This window comes from Pavona decussata, unplaced genomic scaffold (assembly GCF_977016875.1).
Source record: "Pavona decussata unplaced genomic scaffold, jaPavDecu1.1 SCAFFOLD_9, whole genome shotgun sequence".
NCBI lineage: Eukaryota > Metazoa > Cnidaria > Anthozoa > Scleractinia > Agariciidae > Pavona > Pavona decussata.
In genome coordinates, this window is record NW_028145432.1 from 1,150,915 (window position 1) to 1,171,919 (window position 21,005).

General features: G+C 36.9%; 3 protein-coding genes across 6 annotated transcripts; 2 read left to right on the top strand and 1 right to left on the bottom strand.

Moving 5' to 3' along the window:
• Position 1: 1 nt before the first annotated feature.
• Positions 2-8,282, top strand: LOC146488436 (tRNA wybutosine-synthesizing protein 3 homolog). Of its 3 annotated transcripts, XR_014866282.1 has the most exons (9): positions 3-198; positions 442-513; positions 1,306-1,404; positions 2,358-2,429; positions 3,772-3,840; positions 4,239-4,303; positions 4,594-4,664; positions 5,995-6,267; positions 6,364-8,282. XR_014866282.1 is itself a non-coding variant. In XM_085117697.1 (8 exons), the coding sequence occupies exons 1-8, from the start codon at positions 34-36 to the stop codon at positions 6,150-6,152; spliced, it is 771 nt and encodes a 256-aa protein (XP_084973823.1). In that variant the 5' UTR covers positions 3-33; the 3' UTR covers positions 6,153-8,282. The 3 variants fall into 3 exon arrangements, 2 of the variants coding, with proteins under 2 accessions (XP_084973832.1, XP_084973823.1); XM_085117697.1 differs by having other exon boundaries at positions 5,995-8,282; XM_085117706.1 differs by lacking the exon at positions 2,358-2,429 and having other exon boundaries at positions 2-198; positions 5,995-8,282.
• On the bottom strand, positions 7,864-13,447 carry LOC146488437 (cyclin-dependent kinase 9-like). 2 transcript variants are annotated; one of them, XM_085117673.1, is made up of 4 exons: positions 12,845-13,075; positions 12,670-12,754; positions 12,470-12,560; positions 7,864-9,780 (listed from the first exon to the last, which is right to left on the bottom strand). In XM_085117673.1, exons 1-4 carry the CDS (start codon positions 12,928-12,930, stop codon positions 8,915-8,917), a joined length of 1,128 nt encoding a protein of 375 aa, XP_084973799.1. In that variant the 5' UTR covers positions 12,931-13,075; the 3' UTR covers positions 7,864-8,914. The 2 variants fall into 2 exon arrangements, with proteins under 2 accessions (XP_084973799.1, XP_084973804.1); XM_085117678.1 differs by lacking the exons at positions 12,670-12,754; positions 12,845-13,075 and adding an exon at positions 13,099-13,447 and having other exon boundaries at positions 12,470-12,619.
• Positions 13,448-13,620: 173 nt separating this feature from the next.
• Positions 13,621-20,920, top strand: LOC146488438 (1-acyl-sn-glycerol-3-phosphate acyltransferase alpha-like). Its single transcript, XM_085117686.1, has 4 exons — positions 13,621-14,138; positions 17,907-18,002; positions 18,408-18,480; positions 19,811-20,920. Exons 1-4 carry the CDS (start codon positions 13,632-13,634, stop codon positions 19,972-19,974), a joined length of 840 nt encoding a protein of 279 aa, XP_084973812.1. The 5' UTR covers positions 13,621-13,631; the 3' UTR covers positions 19,975-20,920.
• The last annotated feature ends 85 nt before the right edge of the window (positions 20,921-21,005 follow it).

The window sequence follows — 21,005 nt, forward strand, 5'->3', positions numbered from 1 at the left end:
TGTATGTAGGGATTGGAGGTACCTATCTTCAAGATGGCCGACTTTGAGAAGCAGAAAGTTGCCTGTCTTTCTCAAGTAGACATGAGCAAGAAAGGGAGTATAGATGACCAGATCGTAGATTTAATTCAATACGTCAATGCTAAAGAAAACTATTTCACCACAAGTTCCTGCTCTGGAAGGATATCTGTCTTTTCCGAGGTTTGTACTTCTATTTACACCTAAGGGCTAAATTAAAGCTAAGCTTAAGCTTATATCATTCCTTGAAGATATTATTTTGTACTCTAAAGGACGTCAGAATTGTTTGCATTGATTTTTTTTATTGTTTATTACACAGCTTAAGTTAGATATATTTCGTAGAGGTCTTTTAAAAACAATAATTTTTGAAGTCTTTTGCTAAGCTTATCAAGCTTTATCATAGCTAAAACTATTATGTTTATCCAGCTTGCAGATCAGAAGAAAAAACATTGTGCATGGCTTTATGTTACGCACAACAAAGCTGAAGCAGAAGAAGTAGTAAGTAGGTGACAGTGGGAAGTTTTATTTATTATCTGCACCCGACCCCCCCCCCCCCCCCTTCCACCCCCCAATAGAAGGTTTCGGGAAAGTTTTTGGAATGTCCCAGTGTAGCATCGCCTAATAAGCGAATATCAAGGTTCAAAGGCAATCATTAATTTTGCCCAAAAGGGATTCAACTACCAGATAAGAGTAAATGGGAGTGCTTATTCAAAACTCATCAGTATATAAAAGACACCAGGAGCTCTTTTTGCATTCACTGGAATATTCTGCTGCTGTGAATTATCAATTCCCATAACCTGCTTCTAGTTGGTCATAGTCAGTTGGGATGTAGTTAGAATGATATAGTGATCTAATCTGGAAATCATGGATTGAAAGTTCAAAGATTAAGTCTTAGCCCTTGGCTAACCAACTTTCATGTCATCAATCAAGCAGATGAATTTAGCAAGAATGTGAAGTTTTGCAGAGATTTGTTTCTAACTCGAGGAAATGTTGAAGTTCGAAATATAAAATTTTTTCAAGGAACTGTATGGCCAGCTGGGTACCACTGCCTATAGGCCATACATTTCTTGAAGAATCCCAATTTCTTAATAATATTTTGTATTTTGATCAATGATCTCTACAAAACTTCATATTTTTGGTAAATCCAGGATGGTGAATCCATTTCTGCACCCATTTCTCAGCTTAATCTAATACAATAAAGTTAACAAATGTGAATGCAAAATGCAAATATTTGTTAGATTCACTGAAGAATTTGCACACAGAGTCTTAAGTATTTCTTACTGTTTATAGCTGGGTTGCTTGAAAGGTTGTCAAGGAAGTGCAGTTTTCAAGTTTGAGCCATTTGTTTTGCATGTTCAGTGCAAGGATCTTGAAAGTGGCCAGCAAATGGTATGTATTAAAAACTTTTATTTTCAGTTATTTTCTTTGTAGTCATCACTAACACAAGGCAAATGATTGGGTAAAAAAAGAAGAGAGATAAACAAAAAATGGGAGGAATTGATGAAAAATTAGTGTTAGCTAATCCATTAGATAGTGGCACAAAAAATCAAAATTAAAACACCCAGTTTTAAACCTATTTAGCCGGGGGGAGGAGGGGATTTGACCCCCCCCCCTTAATTTCAACACCATTAAAGCTATGATAATCACACATGTATCATATGCAGTATGTAGTATGTCCAAAATGGTTCCCTTGAGGTCCTCAAAATGGGCCAATGATATAATGTGATATGACATGGCAATTGCATCATTTAAATAATTATTTTTGTTCTGGACTGTGAACCACCATTTTGAATCTGCCATCTTTGATTTCCAGATTTCTATGAAACCTCAGAAAAAACATCCTCATTGATTTAAAACTAGTTAAAGCTGCACCAATAAAGATGGTTAAAAATGGCAAAACAAATAAAAAAATTGTGACCATGATAAACTTAAAACAAATCCAAAATTTTGACAAACATGGCTGTCAAAGAAATCTCTCTGTCATGGAAACATCAAGTCATATGAGATAAATTTAAGGAAAAGTCACAGAGTTTGGTGACGTTTGCTGTAATATGAAAAAAGCCATGAATGTTGAAAGGCAATTGATGTGGGCACTTAATGTGCCCCCCCCCCCCCCCCCCAAAAAAAAATTATTATTACATTTATTTACTGGTAACTTATGAATCATATTTATTTGGGTGTGAAGGACTGTCTCAACTACACGTCTAACAATTTTTGTATTTCACTATTAAATAATTTATTTGCAACTTCGGAATACCTAGACAAAAAAGTGGATACATAAAAATAGAGGATACAGAACAGATTTTTGTTTGCTCTCTTTTTAAACTCATTTTTCCTTGTAGCTTAAAACTGCTCTCATATCTGGTTTCAAGAATTCTGGAATTGTTATTGGTAAGAAGGCAAATGTGATAGTGGTGAGTAGTTTGTACGATATTGCATGATTCTAAAGAACACCTTTTGTTTCAGTTATAATTAAATTATTAGCATTAGACTCGTTCTGGTATGCCAGACAATATTAAAGAGCACCCTGCCATTTCCTGAATATCCTGTCAAGATCATTTGTGTGGCGGTCATTTCCTCCTTCAGTGAGTCTTTGACATGCAAGTTATGTGTCCTTTACTTTGAGACCCATCTGGGACATTAAAAAGTAATAACAAAATTACTTAATATTAACCATTTAAAGGGGAAGTATCATGGGGTTTTTGGTATCTTAATGTTAAAAGTGGTGAAATAAGACCTCCAGTCAGCTGCCAAATAATTCTTTAATGATGAAAGGAAAGAGATCAACTCAATTCTTGAAAGGAACAACTCATGATCTGTTCTAACGCATCTTGGAAACAAAAATGCGAGAACTTGAAAAACATTAGCCTAACATTTTTCAAGTTTCAATTCATACTGACCTACTCTGTGTCTGGCCAGAGGCACTAATCGACAGTTTTATTGCACTGGGGGATAATTTACAACAAACTTGACAATTAATTCTTTGTTTCTACCTGACAGACAAACATTATTTTAATTTGGGTTTTGAAATAACAGCAAATTTGCATGATACTTCCCCTTTAACCATAACATCAAAGAACAAATTCTCCTTTCTTGTCCTCATTGTTTTCTTATAAAAGTACTGGGAGAAATTAAATTAATATATCAAGACAATTCACCTTGGGTGATCATATCCTTGTAATTATTCTTATGACCCCAGGGATTGAATAAGCGTTAATATTACAAGGAGAAATTTAATGCAGATCACTGTTATGGCTTAAAGGGCTAATAATATGTAAGTTTGTGAAGTACATGACTGTGTGTGTCTTGGTAATAAGAAACACAACTCCTCCCAATATTCAGATCCCGTAATAACTGAGGTCAAACTTAAAAAAAAAAAGGAAAATTCTGTTAAAGATAATGAAAAGTATTTACTTCCACAAGAAATGGTTTCACATCATTGTCAACCTGTCTTGAGTTCTCTACTTTGTCTGGAGGGTTTTTTTGCCAAGCATTAAAAAGAACATATAATTTTTACCATGGTCACTAGACATCATAATCCCCATGGCTGAAATCACCTGTACTTTCAGTAACCTTTTGAGTGGAATCTGAGCGTAAATATAGGAAGCAGTTAATTAAAAGTAATCCAATTTGCGTAGTGCCAAACTTAGCTATATAGGTTTCTATTGAAACCTTGGAATTTCATCATGAGGTGTGCTCAACAAAAAGGTTCGGCAAGCAGAACTTTTGTTATCCATATTTTCCCAAAATATCCAGGCTGTAAGAAGCACACAGAGCTTGGAAGTCCCACTGGTTCATAATGGAGAGCTGATGGTCTCTGATGAGGTCAGTTTTTTTGCAGTACAGTATATTTTGCCTCATCTCAACACCCAGTCCACCCCTTGTTTAAGAACTTTGGCATTTGAGACTCCCTGCCCCTCAGAATTTCCAAAGGGTGGGGGGAGGGGGGGTAGTAGCATGAATGTTTTCTGGAACTGGACTGACTCTACAATTTGCCTGTCAAGAGATGAATGAGACAGATTTTCGTACTAGATGGGAAATGTTGAAATCCATTTCTAAAGACGTTAGTAATTATACCTTGAGTGGAGTGATACTATCCTGTCAAGATTTTATTTATAAATAAATGTTTCATGGAAGATAGATTTGTAATATAAAATCAGTGGACCCTCAGTGGTCCCCATGCACTGAATGATAACCATATTTTAAATCTTTTTGTGTCCTAGTATATACAGTTCCTAGTGAATGTTGCCAACAAGAAGCTTGAGGAGAATCAGACAAGAATAGACAGGTAAGTATGTGATGCAAAACTCATGGCCGCAATATCCAAATACTGTATCTTATTAATTATAACCATCGTCCAATGCTAACTAGTGAGAATGCAGAAGGCTTTTACTTGAAAGGAATGTACCCAATACTCAGTCTGGTTTATAGTATGTAACTGAAGACTGATAATGTTTGTTTGTAATTATTACAAATTATGGACTGCTTTATCGTTGATCACCAAATATAAATAACCAAATGTTAAGCCATTCATTTGTGCTTTTGTCATTTAAAATAAATTTGAATTCTTTATTTCAGGTTTTTCAGCAATCTCCGTGATGTAGGGTGTGACCTTGATGGCAGTTGTACTCACCAGAAATCTGACAGAAGTATGTTGATTGGTTTAGGTATTACATTATGTATTTCCAGAATGTATAACCCCCCACAGAATTGGTTTTATCTACAGACCCCCTTACCCTCTGGAAATCTCAATTTAGCTTAGTTCATTGAAGTTTCAAATCTTTTGGTGCATTACCAGTAACCAAGTTGTAAATACGCTTTCCATTTAAATCTTGTAAATCCATGTACTTTTGCTTACACAGACATACTCGGAAAAAGGAAATCCGAGTTCTCCCAACAGGAGTCAAACCTAAGACCTTCCGATTGCTAGTTTTTATGCTCTACCACTGAGCTATGGGAGACTCATGGGAGCTAAGCCATTACACTAGGTTCATGGGTCAAATATCCTGCATACTGCAGGCATTTGAACATCAATGAGTGGTATATCCATGAACAAAATGTGACGTTACGTGTTACGTTTTAAGTCTCTTTGATAATCCACATATCATTGCCTATCCTCTGAGGAGGGGAGGGGGGGACCCTGGGCAAGTAGACTTATGGAGACTTACAGGGAGATATTTACCTAGTCCCTAGGCCTCTCTCTGTCTTTCATCTTGGCCAATCTGTTTCTGGTCACATGGTCATTTGCCTCCGTCATGTCACAGAAATGAATTGATTGTGAGGGCCTGGGAGAAAGCCTTACTGGAATTAGGCAAGGGAGATTTGATTGATAATTTGCCTAGCAAGGAGGGAGAAAATGAGGGAGGTTTGTTTTCTCATTCTTTACCCTTGAGGGAAAATAGGGGCCTTTGTAAAACGAGAAACCACGTTGTAGTAGTTGTAAATGAAGGGCAAACAGACCACTGTACAGGAAGTTTCAAGGGCTCATCTTGTGCCCCATGCTCTGAAGATCTTGATGAAGGTGGATTCAATCAGCTCAGGTATTGCGACACAAATCCATCCAAATATGATCCAGTGTGATAGATGTGAGATGCCGTACCACAGTTCTTGCGGTGTTTTTTTTAAAAACAAACATGATGCTGAACCCAGGGCCTGGCTATTTAAAAGTTTGCAATTTTTTCAGTGACATATTTATTCTTGAGGAAGGTTGATAGTTCTATGTCCCCTTCCAAGTAAGGGTTGGGGGGAATTAGTACTTTAGACAGGGAACTTTAAAAAGTCCCTTTCCTTGTCTGGGCCCCCCTCAGGGGATGGCCTGTGATAAAAGACAATCCAAGTTCCCGAGCAGGAGTCTTGAAACCTTTGACCCAATTTTTGTAAATCTCTCAGACTGTGTAATTAGTTACTCATTTTCTTACATTTTTATTTTTATTTGTGTAGTAATATTATGATGTCCTTCAAAATTCGTTTTTTCTTTAGGTGCAACACAAAAACAAAGGAGAACTAGACAGGATAAACTGCCAGTACACACTACAAACAATGGAACTTCTCAACTATCAAGTTTTGATGCTAGAGAACAGTGCAATGATGATGATGTAATGGACTGCTTAGTCTCCTTTTATAGTGATGTGCCCTGAATGAATCTACAAATTTTGGTTCTTATTTTTTTGTGGAGCAATTTGCATATCAAAGACCTCTCTAACTGTCTATGTGAATCAGGTCTAGCTGGCTGTCCAGCCACTGGTATTCCAGGTTGACATAAATGAACAACTCTTGGAGGCGACTGCACTGTTATTCCAGGTTGACATGAATGAACAACTCTTGGAGGCAACTGCACTGGTATTCTAGGTGTACATGAATGAACAACTCTTGGAGGCGACTGCACTGTAGTCATCAATACAATGCTGTACATGGCAGAATCATCAACATTACAGGGTTTCTGTTGTACAATGACGAATGTTTAAGAGTGATACTGTGCATGGTGCAATTATCATGGAATCAGACATAGTCATCCAAAAAGTAGTTAAGTGAGTCCAATATTGAACACCTCAAGATCAAGATGTTATGCAGTGCAGAGGGGTGTGGAGAAAATGTTGCATCTTCTAGGACTGGGCAATTTTCACGTCCATGCTTGCATGTCTCGCTTGTTAGATACTAACTATCCTTGAGAAAAACAAGAGAGCATTTTGTAGCACTCATCTTGGAAGGATTGCCCAAATCATTACTGCTTCAGAAAAAAATGGAACACTTGGTAATTCCGACCAACTGGCATCATCAGGCAAAACAGAAAAAATGTTCAGTACATCAAAAGTTACAATGATCAGAAATGAGTGAACCACAGAAACTTTAAAACTTTCATAACAACTCTGTTATTTTGCTACAGTCTATGCAAAACTAAAAAGTGTGAATACTTGGAAGTGTCCATGGCTGCAAACAGTCAGATGGGAGGTCAAACAATAATTGGGGGAATATTTCCCCGGTCAATGACTTGGTATGACGATCTCGCATGTGACTGGTTTTCCCTCACAACACAAAAGGGAGTTTAAGTAGATATGATGACAGCAACAAGAACATCATAAAACAATAGGACTTAAGACATGGCCTCCTTTTGTTATTGTGCATATGTTCTGCGCATCTCGAGATACTCAGGTTTCCTATAGGTGATGCCTACTAATACAGGGATATTTATTGCGTGGTTTAAAACTAAGCCGAGAAAGCAGAACTTAGCAAGTGCTCTTGGTATCCAAAGAGAAAATATGGATTCAGAGATATTAGAGGGAAAAAATGCAATACATTGCTTTGTATTTTACTGTTTTTTTAGAATAATAAATTGTTGCTTAATTATCTCTAAAAAATGCATGGTTACCCCCAATTTCTTGTTGGATTTAAATAGCTCTTGCTGAGATCTGCTTTCCCCGCATAGTCATAAACCACACAAAAATACTTCTTTATTAGCAGGCACTGTCCTTAATGAGCAAAACAATCACTCTTCACATGTTTTATAAATTTGGTACATTTCTTCGCCGCCCCCGGAAAAACATGAAATAACTAGATTTAAGGTTTTGTGGTGAATGTTAGTACATGACAGCAAGCATTTCATTTCCTATCTCTACTTGAATGCCATTGTTACCAATTCTGTTCCAGGAGAGTTTGGCTACATTGTACAAGTTGAATGAATTGGAATAATCGCAAAGTAGTGCAAGTAAAGCAAACACATATTTTCAAGTCATGTTTTCCGTTGGCATTGCCGTCATGGTTGCTTAAAGTCCCGAATGATCCCAGTTTTCATGCTCTTCTAATTTGAAGTGGAATACTGGATAAATAAAATACACAGAGGATCAACAATACTTCAACTTAGTTATGTTACATTTTATTCTTAACCATCATGTACCAAATGTTCTCTGTATTTCTGGTACAGCCAAGTGTCCATATTTGGTGTCTAAACTACTTTCACCCTCCTTTCAAAGATTTTCGTCTTTAACAATAACATGTATCCTTTGGACATCTATAAAAAGAAATAGCCCACATTCGAAAAATGGAGCATGCTATTATTATGCTTTCCATGATTTAGATTATACAGTTAATACTACACCAAAGTCATCTGGCAGGGCATTTTCTTTAACTCTAGCATCGTAAAAACTGAAGTTGCCTGTGAACATGGAAAAGGCAACAATTGAAGCAATTTTGGAATTCTGTATCATAATGCCTGTTCACTACTTACTATCCTATTAACACAGTAGGCTGATTCTAAAAGTTACAAAAATAAACCTCCGGATTCTGCTGAACAACAAAGGCCATTGTCAAAGCACCTAACTTTCAGCTATAACACTACAAAATAATGCCTTCTGGGGAAACAACTTATTAATACCTTCCATTTTCACTCTAATACTAGGTCTTACGTTTTCAGTGTATGCACAAACAGTAATTAATTTTAGCTACTAACTTCAAATTGATCAACATTACATTACCTAAGTTCTATCAATCTGCATTAGTCTACTCATATCTTAAGTTTAGTTTTATAAGAACTACAAAAATTGCACCATGCGCGGCTGTCAAAGCGAAAAGCGGCAAGGCACTTGAGCATTGTTAATCAATGCAACACATTGCAAGAAATATAATGCAATGATTTTGAGCTTTAAAAACGTGTGACCTTCATATTTACGATCTTTTTGCTTCTTTTATAAAATTTTTGAAGTTTTTTGTGGCAAGTCCTTTTTGTTTTGTTTTCTTTTTTCCCTTTTTTTCATTTTTCAATTTTTTTCTTTCTTTTTTTCTCATTTTTTCTTAAAGCTTCATTAATTTCATTCACTGTGATTTTAAGTATTATAAATACAATAATATTGTATACTTCACTATAGTTATGCAAACAGTCATAAATGCAAATTAATATAATTTAAACTTAAAAGACTCTGTCAAATGCCCCACTCTGAACAACACTCGACTGATTAGCGGCACCAGCACGTGCCTGTCCAGGTGCAGCAGCTTGTGGCTGACCTCTGCGGCCATGCGGTGGTGCCAGGAATTCAAACATGGATTTATTAACAGAACTCAATGTTCGTGTTAGGTCACTTGGCAAGGGGTCGCTCCAAAAGAAATCATGATTCAAAGCTGTATCTGCATCCATTCTGTGGGTTGGATCGATCGTCAACATCAGATCAATCAAGTCTAGTGCAAGGTTATCATTAACATAACTGCGTAGCCTTTCCTTGACACGCCTTTTCTGATTTGCTGGCAGTACCATCTTGTTGAACAAATCCAGCTTCTCCACTCCTGGCCACACATCAGCCGTAATTGAACCACATAGGTGACTTATGAGCGTCAACTGATGTTGCTCTGAATTTCCTTGCATTATGGGAGTTCGAGTCCACAGCTCTGCCATGATGCAGCCTGCACCCCAAAGATCAATAGGAGGGCCATAGTTTCTTTCCCCAAGTAAAAGTTCTGGTGGTCTGTACCAAAGGGTTACTACTCTGTTAGTGTATCGTTGGGACTGCTCTTTGTTTAAGTGGATGGCACGAGCCAACCCAAAATCAGCCAGTTTCAAAACACCATTCTTGGTAATAAGAATATTGGCAGCTTTCATGTCGCGATGCAGGATCTTATTGCTGTGAATGAAGTAGAGTGCATTTAACAGCATCTGCATCAATTTCTTCATCTCTGCTAACTGAAACTTGATCTGATGGTTGCTGAGTAGGCCAGCTAGGTCATGTTCACAAAACTCAAATACAAGGTAGATACTTCCCTTGTTGCGATTATAGGGGGATGCTACAAGACAGAAGAGAACAAGAATGTTTTAATACAGTATGTACCTCGCCTTGTAGTAAAATGTACACAACCACTTTCTCATCAGTTATGACAAGTTAGATTCAGAATTACAACATACCATACGTTACCCTCTGACATGATTTTTCATTATGAAATATTTTTTTACGGCTTACTCTTGAGTGTGGTATGGCAGCATCCCAACAATTAAAAATATGATTAGCACAATGCATGAAAAACTGACCAAATTCTGCGAAGGAAGCCAATGTTCCTATGCAAAGAGGAGTTATTGATCAGTTGCTGACAATATTTTAACCCTTTCCCCACACTACATGTAAACAGACTGTGAGTTTGTTTTTTAGGAATTTCTGCCAAATAGATACAGCCCCACAAGAATTAATGCGAAAGCAATTTTACCATCAATTCACAATATTGCAGTTTATCAGTGACAGGAGCAAATGAAACCAAGTTGAGAAAGTAGAGAGAGAGGATTTCTACTAGATGTGCTAAATTGGCTTGAAAGATGATATGAATTGACACCAAAAATCTGTTGGCAGTGGAAGGTGAAAATCTCTGCCTTTGTCAAGGCAATTTTCGCTTGTGCTGCCGTAATTTTTTGGAATAGTATAGTCATAGTACAGACACAGACTTCACTGTTTTTCTAGGAATCCTAGTTGTCTCATCAAAGGAACTATCCTGGCTTTCCAGGAAGCAGACCCAGCACTGTTTGAAGAATGAAGTAAACACATTTTTTTTACAAATAGTGCTGTCAATTTCTGTTCTTGTTAACATGATTTTAGGATAACAAACTTCTCTTTCTTACAAAAACTTTGTTTGAAAACTTGGCAACCAGATTTTCAACAAACCCTCTGGTTTTGTGTTATCTAGGGAAATTTTTGTGCTGGTTTTGTCTAGGTGAAGGGGTTATAGTCAGGGTCTGAAATTAACTTTTTTAGGCAGGCGCCAAGTGGCGACTGAAATTTTTTTTTTTCAGTCGCCATATGGAAAAATGTGGTCGTCAAAAAGCAGAAAAAAAAAGTGTCAATAAAATTTTTCCTTCGAAGCGAAACACAAACCAAAATTTTTGGTTGCCAGATGGAAAATTCTGGTCGCCAATTTTTATTTTAAGAATTAGAACGAAGAGAACGCGTTTGGGGCCGCAATGGCGATTTATACACCTACCACTGAAAAACCATGACGAACGAATCGAGTACGCAGTTTCTTAAGACTGCTAAATGTTTTAAGTCAACTTTATACCTTCTCTTGTCTCTACCTTTTGGAGAAGAAATGTACCCGATTGAAAAACTGCTGGTTGGTTCTTTGCTCTATGTTTAAAACCGTAAACGATCTTTCCTTTCGCGTTCTGTCAAGACGATCGACGGATTGCCATGTTGTTCGCACCAGGCCACAACCGTGCAGCATTTCTCGTTCAAAAAACATAGCGGCGAAGCTTCGCACTGCTCGAGCTGTGAAGCATTGTGATAGATTTATAATAACAGGAAAATCGGTTTTATACTTCAAAAGCAGTGGAAAGGTAAAAAGTAAGTGACCAATTGGCGGGCGGCTTTGAATTTCATTTTTATCGATTTGGCTGAAAATCAAAGTTATTGTTTGTATAATGATCGTGGCATGAAATAGTTAATCGCCCGCTGGCGACTAGTTGTGAAATTCTGGTCGCCAGTGCAAAATTTTTAGTCGCATTGGCGACCAGGAAAGCGCAATTTCGGACCCTGATAGTTCGTGTTTTATTGCAAACACGAACTATATCCCAGAGTAATAAATGGAAAAAAACTGGGATATTTCATTTCAAGTAGTATAAAAATAAACTAAACAATGTTCTTTGAAAAATTCACAGAAACGGGCAAACAAAATGTTATGCAAAATCTATCACACTTTAATTTTAAATTCTCTTTTAACGACAGTTCCACATCTTACTCTCTGCCTTTATATCTTTATTATTATTTTAGGTATTTGTTTGTTCTCCGTCAAGATTGTCACAAATCAATACTAAAATAAGAAAAGTATGCACGAAACATTTGTCAGTAGTTTATGCCATAGATACACCCTTGCATATATGGCGTTTGTTTTGCATTGTTTAGTAAGCCAAACATTTCATTTCAAGACGAAAAATCCAACGTTTTGTTGTACCAGATTGGAATAAAATGATTTCACTTCAAAATTTATTGTGGATTCCAGTCACCGTGAAAGTGGTAAAGAGAGGGGAGCCATTAATGTTGTAGGATTTTCAGGATACTACCCACTCACAAACTGAGAAATAAATAACCTTTTAAATTTATTAGTTTTTATCACAGTGTTATTTTTGTTGAATTGTAATATATTTCTATTGCACAGTGTATGTCTTGCATGATGGTCTCCCTTTGCAGTACTATAAAATTTTTGAATAAAGATCTCTTCACCGCAAAAAAGGTATTCCCAAAAATTGCACTGTGAACTTGACCTTGAGTTTTTCGACATTAGTACACCAAAAATTGAACTCAACAGTGCCCCAAAACCAGGATATCGTTTATTTAGTCTGAACTACGTAAAAAAAATTCAATACAAATCATGGGTGTAATAGAATTAGCGTTCAAAGTGACGTAAGTATCATAACTATGAGTATCAATGCCATAAATACATCGTCATCGCCATTCAAGGCATTGCACGAAAGCTAACTACGCACATTTTTTCTTACCTTTCGTTCGACAAATTTCCAAGAGGTTGACCACGTTCTCATGCTTCAGCAACTGAAGGATCTTAATCTCTCTAAGGGCGGTGATCGGGAACTGAACATATGGTGCAAAAAACACCAAAAGTTCAGTGACAAGACAACAAACACGGAACACTGCGAAATTAACACAAAGCAAAGCATGTATTTACAAGAACATTAAATACCCCTTCTTTCTCGTTGTCCATGAGGACCTTCTTGAGGGCAACGATTTCTTTGAGATTCTTTCGGTTGCGTGCCTTGAAGACCTCGCTGCAAAACAATTCTAACAATCAATGCCGTTGAACGTAACGACAAGACAAGCAGAATTTTCAAAATGGCGGACTGAAACAGTCAACAAACCCGAAGGTTCCTTGGCCAATTTTAACCATCTTTTCGTATTTGTTGACATCATGGCAGAAAGGGTAGTCCAAGAGGTCTTTACTCATTCCAATTACGCGATAAGGAGGGTTAAAAATTGTGTTTTGGCAAAGAAAAGACAATCGCGCTTGTAACCACGTTGTCTTCCTTACGCCGGTAAAATGAAGGTCACAGGAAGCTAGTTTCCCGGATGAGAAGAAGCGCAAAAAATCCTTCCCAGAAATCAACGCACTCACCTTCAAGATGGCGGCTGATGACGTCATGAAAAAGGCGAGCGATTAGCATTGCTCGCGTAAAGCGTGGAAATTTTGGGGTTAAATCTTCCGTCCAGGACGTTCAACCTGCTTTTCTTTGCTTCATCTTGCTATTTCTTGAAGATCAAACCAGTGAATGACTCTTTTTGTGGCAAAAACAGCATCTTCCGACTAAATTTTCTTCCTTGAATCACGGCCCAACACAAATCGTTATTGTTGCTAAATGTAACCGATATTCCTCTCATATTTCTATTGAATATGAGTTTTCAGCCGGTTAAAGAAGTAAACATTAAAAAACAGACGAAAAAACTAGTTTAAATTACGATATTGAATGCGCTCTAATGTACAACGCCTTGGCTTTTGGTAACTGAAAGCTCGAAGCGAATGGTGTTTATATAGCTACCAAGACCGCAAGATGTTATGGGATTTCAACAAACCATTGCTTTGTGGGATATTTGTACTCTTGTTGCTGTCGGACTGCTATCCACGAGTCTTACAAAAGAATCACACCAAATATGTGGGAGCTTAAATATATTTTATTGATCATTTTTGGCCTTGTTTTTGGGCTCATTGCCCTGTTCAGGAGATCACAAAAATGTAGGTTCCATATGAAGTATTTTACGTTCAACTTCACGATAATGGTTGGTGCAATGTATTCCCTGGTTATAGGAGTGTTTCATCCGTTTGATGTGGACAACTTTCATCGTGCAAAAGGTTTTGTTTACAACAGTCTCGTCAGTTTGTTCTCAATACGCGCCGACGTTGAAGGACTTGAAATATTTGAGACCCTCAAGGGAAAGAATTTTGTTATCGTCGCAAATCACCAAAGTTCGTTAGACATGTTTCCCATACTCAGAGCTACACCACAGAACACCACTTTCTTGGCGAAAAAAGAGCTACTGTTCGCGCCTTTATTCGGCGTTGCAGCTTGGCTTTTTGGCATCGTTTTTATCAACAGAGGACATTCCAAGAGTGCTAGGGGTGTCATGGACAAGACCACCAAGAAAATCTCCGAGAAAAAGGTACAATGTACATCGCACAAAACACACTTGTGTGGTTACGCAATGAAATGTGCATTTAAGTGGACAGTGGGGGTGGGGGTAGGGATAAGCTAAGGGAGACACTTCAGCCCAACTTGGAGTTTTATAGTGTAAACTAAAATTTTCCTAGATTGTGTGCCAACATGGAGTAAAGATAATTAGTAAAGATTTCAAGGACCCTAATTGGTACTTGTTCAAAATGTTATTCTGGCAACAATAGTGATGTCCATTGTTCAAAAAGCTTTGCAAACTTTTCTGAATCGATGCCTAGTGCAACACTGTGTTCGGTTGCAAGGATACATCCAAAATGTGTGGTTCCAACAACAACAACACTTTATTAAAAATAGACGGTTACAAGGTGCTTATATACCTACCCGCAAATAGCTGAAGCTAGTCGAGGCGGGTAGGTATGTTTATACTAAACTAAATACAAATACATTTGGTGTTAACAACTGAATTGACTAAAATAGAAGTTAAATAAGTCATAAACAAACAAGGAACGCAAAAAAAGGGACTCGCTAGCTGATAGAAATTAAAGGATTGTTACATATTCAGAAGCTTTTCATTATTTTGAGAATTGAAGAAGGTGTAAGGTAAGCATTTTCTTTTTTTAAAATGTTGATTAGTATTTCATGTATTTGTTTTTTGAATAATATTCTGTTGTCAGACTTTCTAATATTATCTGGTAAAGAATTCCATAGCCGTGTGCCAAATCGAGAAAATGAATTCTTTAGTTGATCAAGACGTGAAGACATGATATAAAATTTGTCGGCGGTTGCTGACCTGGCATTGTAGGAGTGGTTCCAGAAAATATCCATACCCCCACCACGGAGGGAATTTCACATAGGACCCCCCTACCCCCCTGGATTTTCCATTTTCAAGGTATTTTTTTAACCCCCCCCCCCCCCCCCACCCCTTCGGAATTTATTCAAATACAGAATATACCCCCACTCCCCTCTGGAAAAGTTTTATTTCGAAAGAATATTCCCAAAAATCTGTTTGGTGAAAACATGTCAGAAATATAAACTAGGTTATCGAAGAGCATATATGCCGTTCACCAGCTGTTTCTCTAGTATTAAATACTCTTAATACTGTAATAATTGTTGTGGTTTATGTTAATATGTGGTCATTGACCCCAAACGTTACCATTAGCTTAGCTGAAGATTGAAGGAACAAACTCAACAACACAAAACATGTTTTTCATTTGCATGTCATGTTTACATTCTTATGCAAATTTGTAGGAGATGAATAAGATTGTCGCTTTAGCTCTACTCAATTGATTTTTCTCAAATCATTCATTTTAGTTGTTTTAGTCAATAGTTTTATTTTGAATCGGAATAGCGTGGACTAAACAAGCATTTAGCAGTTCAGGGAAACAAATTGACCTTTGATTGTAACTTGAAGCTCTAGACGAAGTGCAATCAATAACATATTAAGATCAAATTGGCTCTGTTTGATTGAAATTTGATTGGAATTAAGTCAATAGTTTTGGACTTTGAGTTGAAATGCTTTGGACAAATAAGTTTTATCACAGGTCAGTTTTGATGAACTAGTTCTAATTGACCTTAGCCTGAGGATCAGGCCTTCCCAAAGGGAGGGGGAAGGGAAGGGGGAGGGGGAGGGGAAGGGGGAGAAGAGGAGAGGAAGGCCTGACACAAATCCTTTCTGAAGCTTGTGTCAAACGTCGGAATTTTGGACGTTGGCGCTGATTGGACGAAACACTAAAGGTTACGTCACACCGCCGGAAACAAAAATTATCATGATAGACTAAACAATGCAACTGTCGTATGTTTTGTTTTTTGATATCAAAGGTCATTTCTGTCATTTCTGGCTTACGAGTGCTGCGGCCTGTTCTGCAACCGTCACTCCTATACCCGTTGAGGCATTTTATTTGGGTTTGGTACGTTTGGTTTGTTTCAGTGCGTCCGGTGACAGTACAGCCTCTCTAGTTAGGATTTGAACTGTTTAATAATCTTTATCCGGCCGCCTATTTGTTTTCGTAGCTGAGATCTTGTGTGTCTTATCATGGCTATTTGTCTTTTGATTAGTTACGGCTGCGTTTTTGTCATCACTTCTTGCCGTTCTGAACTGTGAGATTTGTATATTCTCCCTGTAATGAAGCTGTATCTAGTCGCGAATTCTGCTCAGTGGTGCTCAACAGAAAATATTTTGTTTGGAGAGTCTTTTGCAATGGAGCTGTCTGTGTAACTGCAATTCATATCTCTCACAGCGATCATCGCTGACATGACAGTTGCATGACCGGAAGTTATTTTGATTGGCTACTGTTTACTGCAAAGGGTCATGCTCATCAAGAGGGTGGAATACTCGTCTCAATGCTTCTGTGTCAGGCTTTTCTTCCCTTTTCCCCTTCCTCCCTTCCTCTCTTCCCACTCTTCCCCCCCCCCCCCCCCCGAAAAGCCTGATACTCAGGCTAAATTGACCTTTGCCCGTAACTCTACACAGCATGTAAACATAACAAACAAAATATTTCAATGTTTTATATAAATTTGAGGTTTCACTTAGTCATACAAAATTTTCCTTTTTTTTAACATTGATACAAATTCAATTGTTGCCAGTGAACAATATTTTTCTATGCAAGAAAGTTGAACTTTCTTGTGTAGACTTAATTGAGTCACACAATGCAGACTATCTCACTTACAAATGGTTCTCAGAGAGGTGAAACATGTTTTTAATGTAACAAGGGTTAGAACAATTAAACAAAGTAACATCTTCAAGAAAGATCTTCGAAGTTATCATAATTTTGAACAACTATGTCCGACATGCACACGAAGTTGCACTCTCTGGAAACTAATCTAACCATTCACCCCTCCTCCCCTCTGTAATGTCCAGGGCCATTGACCCCCCCCCCCCCCCTACCCCTCTGGAATTTCCAATTCCCTCCATGGTGGGGGTATGGATATTTTCTGAAACCACGCAATAAATTGTTGAATTTTATCAGAACCAACCCCGCCAAGTGAATGAAGCATCTGAAACAGAGTAGAAATTAATCATACCTCGTGTTCCACAAGCAGAGGATTTATTTGGTAAACACTGCACTGTTCTTTTGGCTAAACACAGTCAGTTGACAATAATGATTACTTGTATTTTAAATTTTTTGGCAAAAGAACTAGAAAACTGTCACAAGTTTGACCAGACAACTACTGCACATGCAAAATTTGGGAGCTTGTGAAATTTTTGTTAAAATAATTTTGCACCATAATTTCTCAATGAGACGACATTATTGTTTTTCACACAAGTAGACAAGAATTCTTACTTGGAATAAATCCGAGAGAACAAAGAGATCACATAACATTTGATGCAATGTGTTTGAAGCTCTCTCCGAATCAGATATTCCTGGCACTGGTGCATGGACTATTCAAAAACCCATAGTTTTCCTGCACGCTGGCCTGGTGGCATTTCAAATTTCCTTTTCCCCTATTCTCCTCACTGGTTTGATTCTCGTTTGCCCAACTTTTGCCTTCGCCTAACATCCTGCCAGCTATGCAGGCTAATTGTGCTATCAGTTATAGGACTTTAAAACATTTGTTGAAGTTGAATCAAATTTAGGTGTTATTAAGTAAGGAACTGGTAGTCTAGATTTGTGAGTCAGGCCTGGGAAAATTGGGCTATATGCATGAGATTAATGGGTTTTTTGTTTGTTTTGTTAATGTTTTTATCTTTTTGGTGCAGCATCTATATCAAGTATTCCACTGATTATCAGCTAATATATTCTGTACATTAATTTCCCAGATTAATGTTTGGATATTTCCTGAAGGAACCAGAAGCCAATCTGGAACTCTTCTGCCTTTCAAGAAAGGAGCATTTCACCTGGCTCAACAAGCACAGGTAGGATTCTTGATAAACGTACTTGCTTTTTTATGTCACTGAATTAGGTGCGTGAGAGCTTAACAACTTAAAGTTGAATTCCAGGTAGATTCTAATATTTTCTGTGATTAATTGCCTTAATTTTTTCCATCAATTACTTGATTTATTATGGAAATATTGCCCCACAGTTTTATCCCTGTTTTGTTCATTTACATTTTCCTAATAAACAAAAGCAAAGAGTCACTTGCTAATTAATACAAAAGAGAAATAATTATCTTGTGTGCATTTATATTTACAAATGTCAAGTATGGATATTGGCCATGGGATAGCCAAAAGAAAAGAAGTCCACTTTCAGGCCTCATTGTAACTGTTTAATCTATTTTTCTAGGTCATTTTATAACTTTTGTCTTATTTTGTCTTATCTAGCTACCCATTGTGCCAATTGTAGTCTTTGATTACAGTTCAATTTTCAATAAGAAGACCAAGACATTTGATTCAGGTGAGCAATGAAGTTATAATCCTGTTTGTATTGCTTAAAAGGAAATTCAATGTCTTCTTAACAAAAGTAGAATTGGCTTTAGTTGTACGTTTTATTGCGTTCGTGCAATCCTAATCTTGTGTTGGGTATCCTGTGTCATATGATCAAGGTCATATGATGAGCATATATGACTTAAGTGTGATGTAGCTGCATAGCTGTTGCGAGGATCAGAGAATTCCACAAGATAGCAAGTTTACCTTGCAATTCAGATGTAATGTTTATACTAAAAATCCTTTATCAAAGTTTCATAAAGCCATAGTTTAGCATTTTGTGGTCAATGCATTACGTGAAGAAATTTTATTGTCATACAGAAAATATGTTATCGCACAAAATACAAAAGTAGTTTTATGGATATAGGCCACCCAAGTCTCTATCAACTGTCTTTGTGCAAAAGCATTTCTTAATCCTCAATTTCTTCAAGTTTTATGCTTGTAGTTTTAGGAGAAATACCATACTGATTTTCCTTGCTTTCATAAGAGGAAGCCTGAAGCCTTTGGAATTTTTTTTTTTTTTGGCGGGGAGAGAGGGGGGGGGGGGGGTGGTTTTTTAAAGTTCATTACAAAGTCTGCCCTGTCCTAAGTAAGGATTATCAGTCAAAGTGATAATATGAAGAGAAGATTTGGGAAAATTAATGATAATATTGTTAATAGCATTTAACATCAGATGATAGATGTGTTTTTCAGTCAGTGACACAGCCATACTTGGAAAGAGAAAATCCATATTTAGTTCTCCCAACAGTTCTCCCGAACATTAGGAGAACTTAGATTTTCTTTTTTCGAGTTTGCTTCTGTCACTGACTGAAAAATATAACTATCATTTATTCATGAGGCTTAAAAACAACATCACATTTCTTTCACATATACCACTTATTGACATTCAGATTCTAGCAGTATACTGGGTGTTTGTCTCATGAACGTAGTTACATGGCCTAGCTCTCACAGGCCTCATGTAGCTCAGTGGTAGAGCATCTTCAACTAGTAATCAGAAGGTCATACTTAAAGTCTTAGTGGAAGAACTTGGATTTCCTTTTTCTTAGCATGCCTGTGTAACTGACTGAAAAATACCCCTATCGCTAAATTTTTATTCATCAGGCTTAAAACATAACAATCTCATTTCTTTCAGCATCTTACATGTTATTAAATTACACAATGAAAGTTTTCTGTGGCCTTATTCAAAAGATTGCAATGGGAAATTTTTTTCACCAACACAACATATCATTTTGTGTTTATGTATGTGATTGAAGCTCACGAGAATTCACTAAATTTATTTCATTTGCTGCTAAATCTTGTAGGAATCATCAAAGCTAAAGTATTGCCTCCTATATCAACTGAGGGCACCACAGCCGATGATGTTCCTGAACTAGCAGAAAATGTGCGTCAAGTAATGCTCAAAGTCTTCCATGATTGTGACCAAGAAATGGATGTATCCTCAACTAATGACAAAAAGATTAAGTAATGTTGCATTTGAACAGAGCAAGGCTGTTCACTTGCTATTCAGCTACAGCAACACTACCTTGAAGTTCTCAAATTATTTATGATATGAAAGAGGATTATTTTGAGAAAATACAAGATACATTTCCCCTGATGGGTAAATAATATTATTTTAATGTACAGACTGAGATAAGGACATCAAATATTAATGATCTAAATTAATTTATTAATGATTGTTTTTAAATCACTCCACTGATCAATTGATAGCATTGAGAAAGTTGTCTCCTCTTCAGGTGTTTCAAGACAGTAATGTTATAATATTTTATTATTGAAAACGTGATTGTTGGATAATGCAATTCCAGGAATTTGATTGGCTTTGCAGGCAAGGTAAATCAGGCGTTATACCATGCCGGAGAAATAGCGACCATTTAATTGTTTTCTGGTTATCCTTACCAAGCGAAATTAGCAAGATCTAGCAATATTTCTTGGTTGTTTGTAATGAAACAATTATTCCACTCCTTTGTCTCAAAGCCATTAACACAATCTAGAAAAAGAAGAACGGTAAAAATCAAACTTGTTTGTAAAATTTCCACCTGAAAACACATCTAAACCGCAAAATATATCTAGTGTTTTGTTATAATGGATAATTCTTTAAGTAGTCTCGGTGATCCGTGGCAACCAGTTGGAGGTTCTTCCTGGTCTGCATCAAGGCCCTTTGTCATCCAGGGCTTTCAATTTGCAAAATTTGTATGAGATCTGCAAGTGTGAATTATTTTAGTATTATTTTTTAATATGTTAAATAATTCAACTGTTGTGTAACAGGACTTTTTTTTTTTAAAAAAATTCAGTTGTACAGGGTCATGTTTGCAAGCAGTTGAAGCCAATTAATTTGTACCGAGTTACGCCATTAATGCAGATATTGTAAATTGATTTACAATTATTTTATATTAAACATGAATATTTTGTTTTCATTTCTTCTTTTAAATATTTTACGTTATTTATTGATAAAGAATAAAAAAAAACTTTGAAATAAAAGAGGATATCATGCAAGAAAGT

Excerpts from the sequence above, each read along its gene's own strand:
- LOC146488436 (XM_085117697.1), top strand. The coding sequence starts at position 34 with ATGGCCGACTTTGAGAAGCAGAAAGTTGCCTGTCTTTCTCAAGTAGAC. Across the intron at positions 4,304-4,593 it reads AATCAGACAAGAATAGACAG|GTTTTTCAGCAATCTCCGTG; the intron begins GTAAGTATGTGA and ends TCTTTATTTCAG. Across the intron at positions 4,665-5,994 it reads TCACCAGAAATCTGACAGAA|GTGCAACACAAAAACAAAGG; the intron begins GTATGTTGATTG and ends TTTTTTCTTTAG.
- LOC146488437 (XM_085117673.1), bottom strand. The coding sequence starts at position 12,930 with ATGAGTAAAGACCTCTTGGACTACCCTTTCTGCCATGATGTCAACAAA. Across the intron at positions 12,755-12,844 it reads ATTGGCCAAGGAACCTTCGG|CGAGGTCTTCAAGGCACGCA; the intron begins GTTTGTTGACTG and ends ATTGTTTTGCAG. Across the intron at positions 9,781-12,469 it reads GGAAATTTGTCGAACGAAAG|CATCCCCCTATAATCGCAAC; the intron begins GTAAGAAAAAAT and ends TCTGTCTTGTAG.
- LOC146488438 (XM_085117686.1), top strand. The coding sequence starts at position 13,632 with ATGTGGGAGCTTAAATATATTTTATTGATCATTTTTGGCCTTGTTTTT. Across the intron at positions 18,003-18,407 it reads ACCTGGCTCAACAAGCACAG|CTACCCATTGTGCCAATTGT; the intron begins GTAGGATTCTTG and ends TGTCTTATCTAG. Across the intron at positions 18,481-19,810 it reads GACCAAGACATTTGATTCAG|GAATCATCAAAGCTAAAGTA; the intron begins GTGAGCAATGAA and ends TAAATCTTGTAG.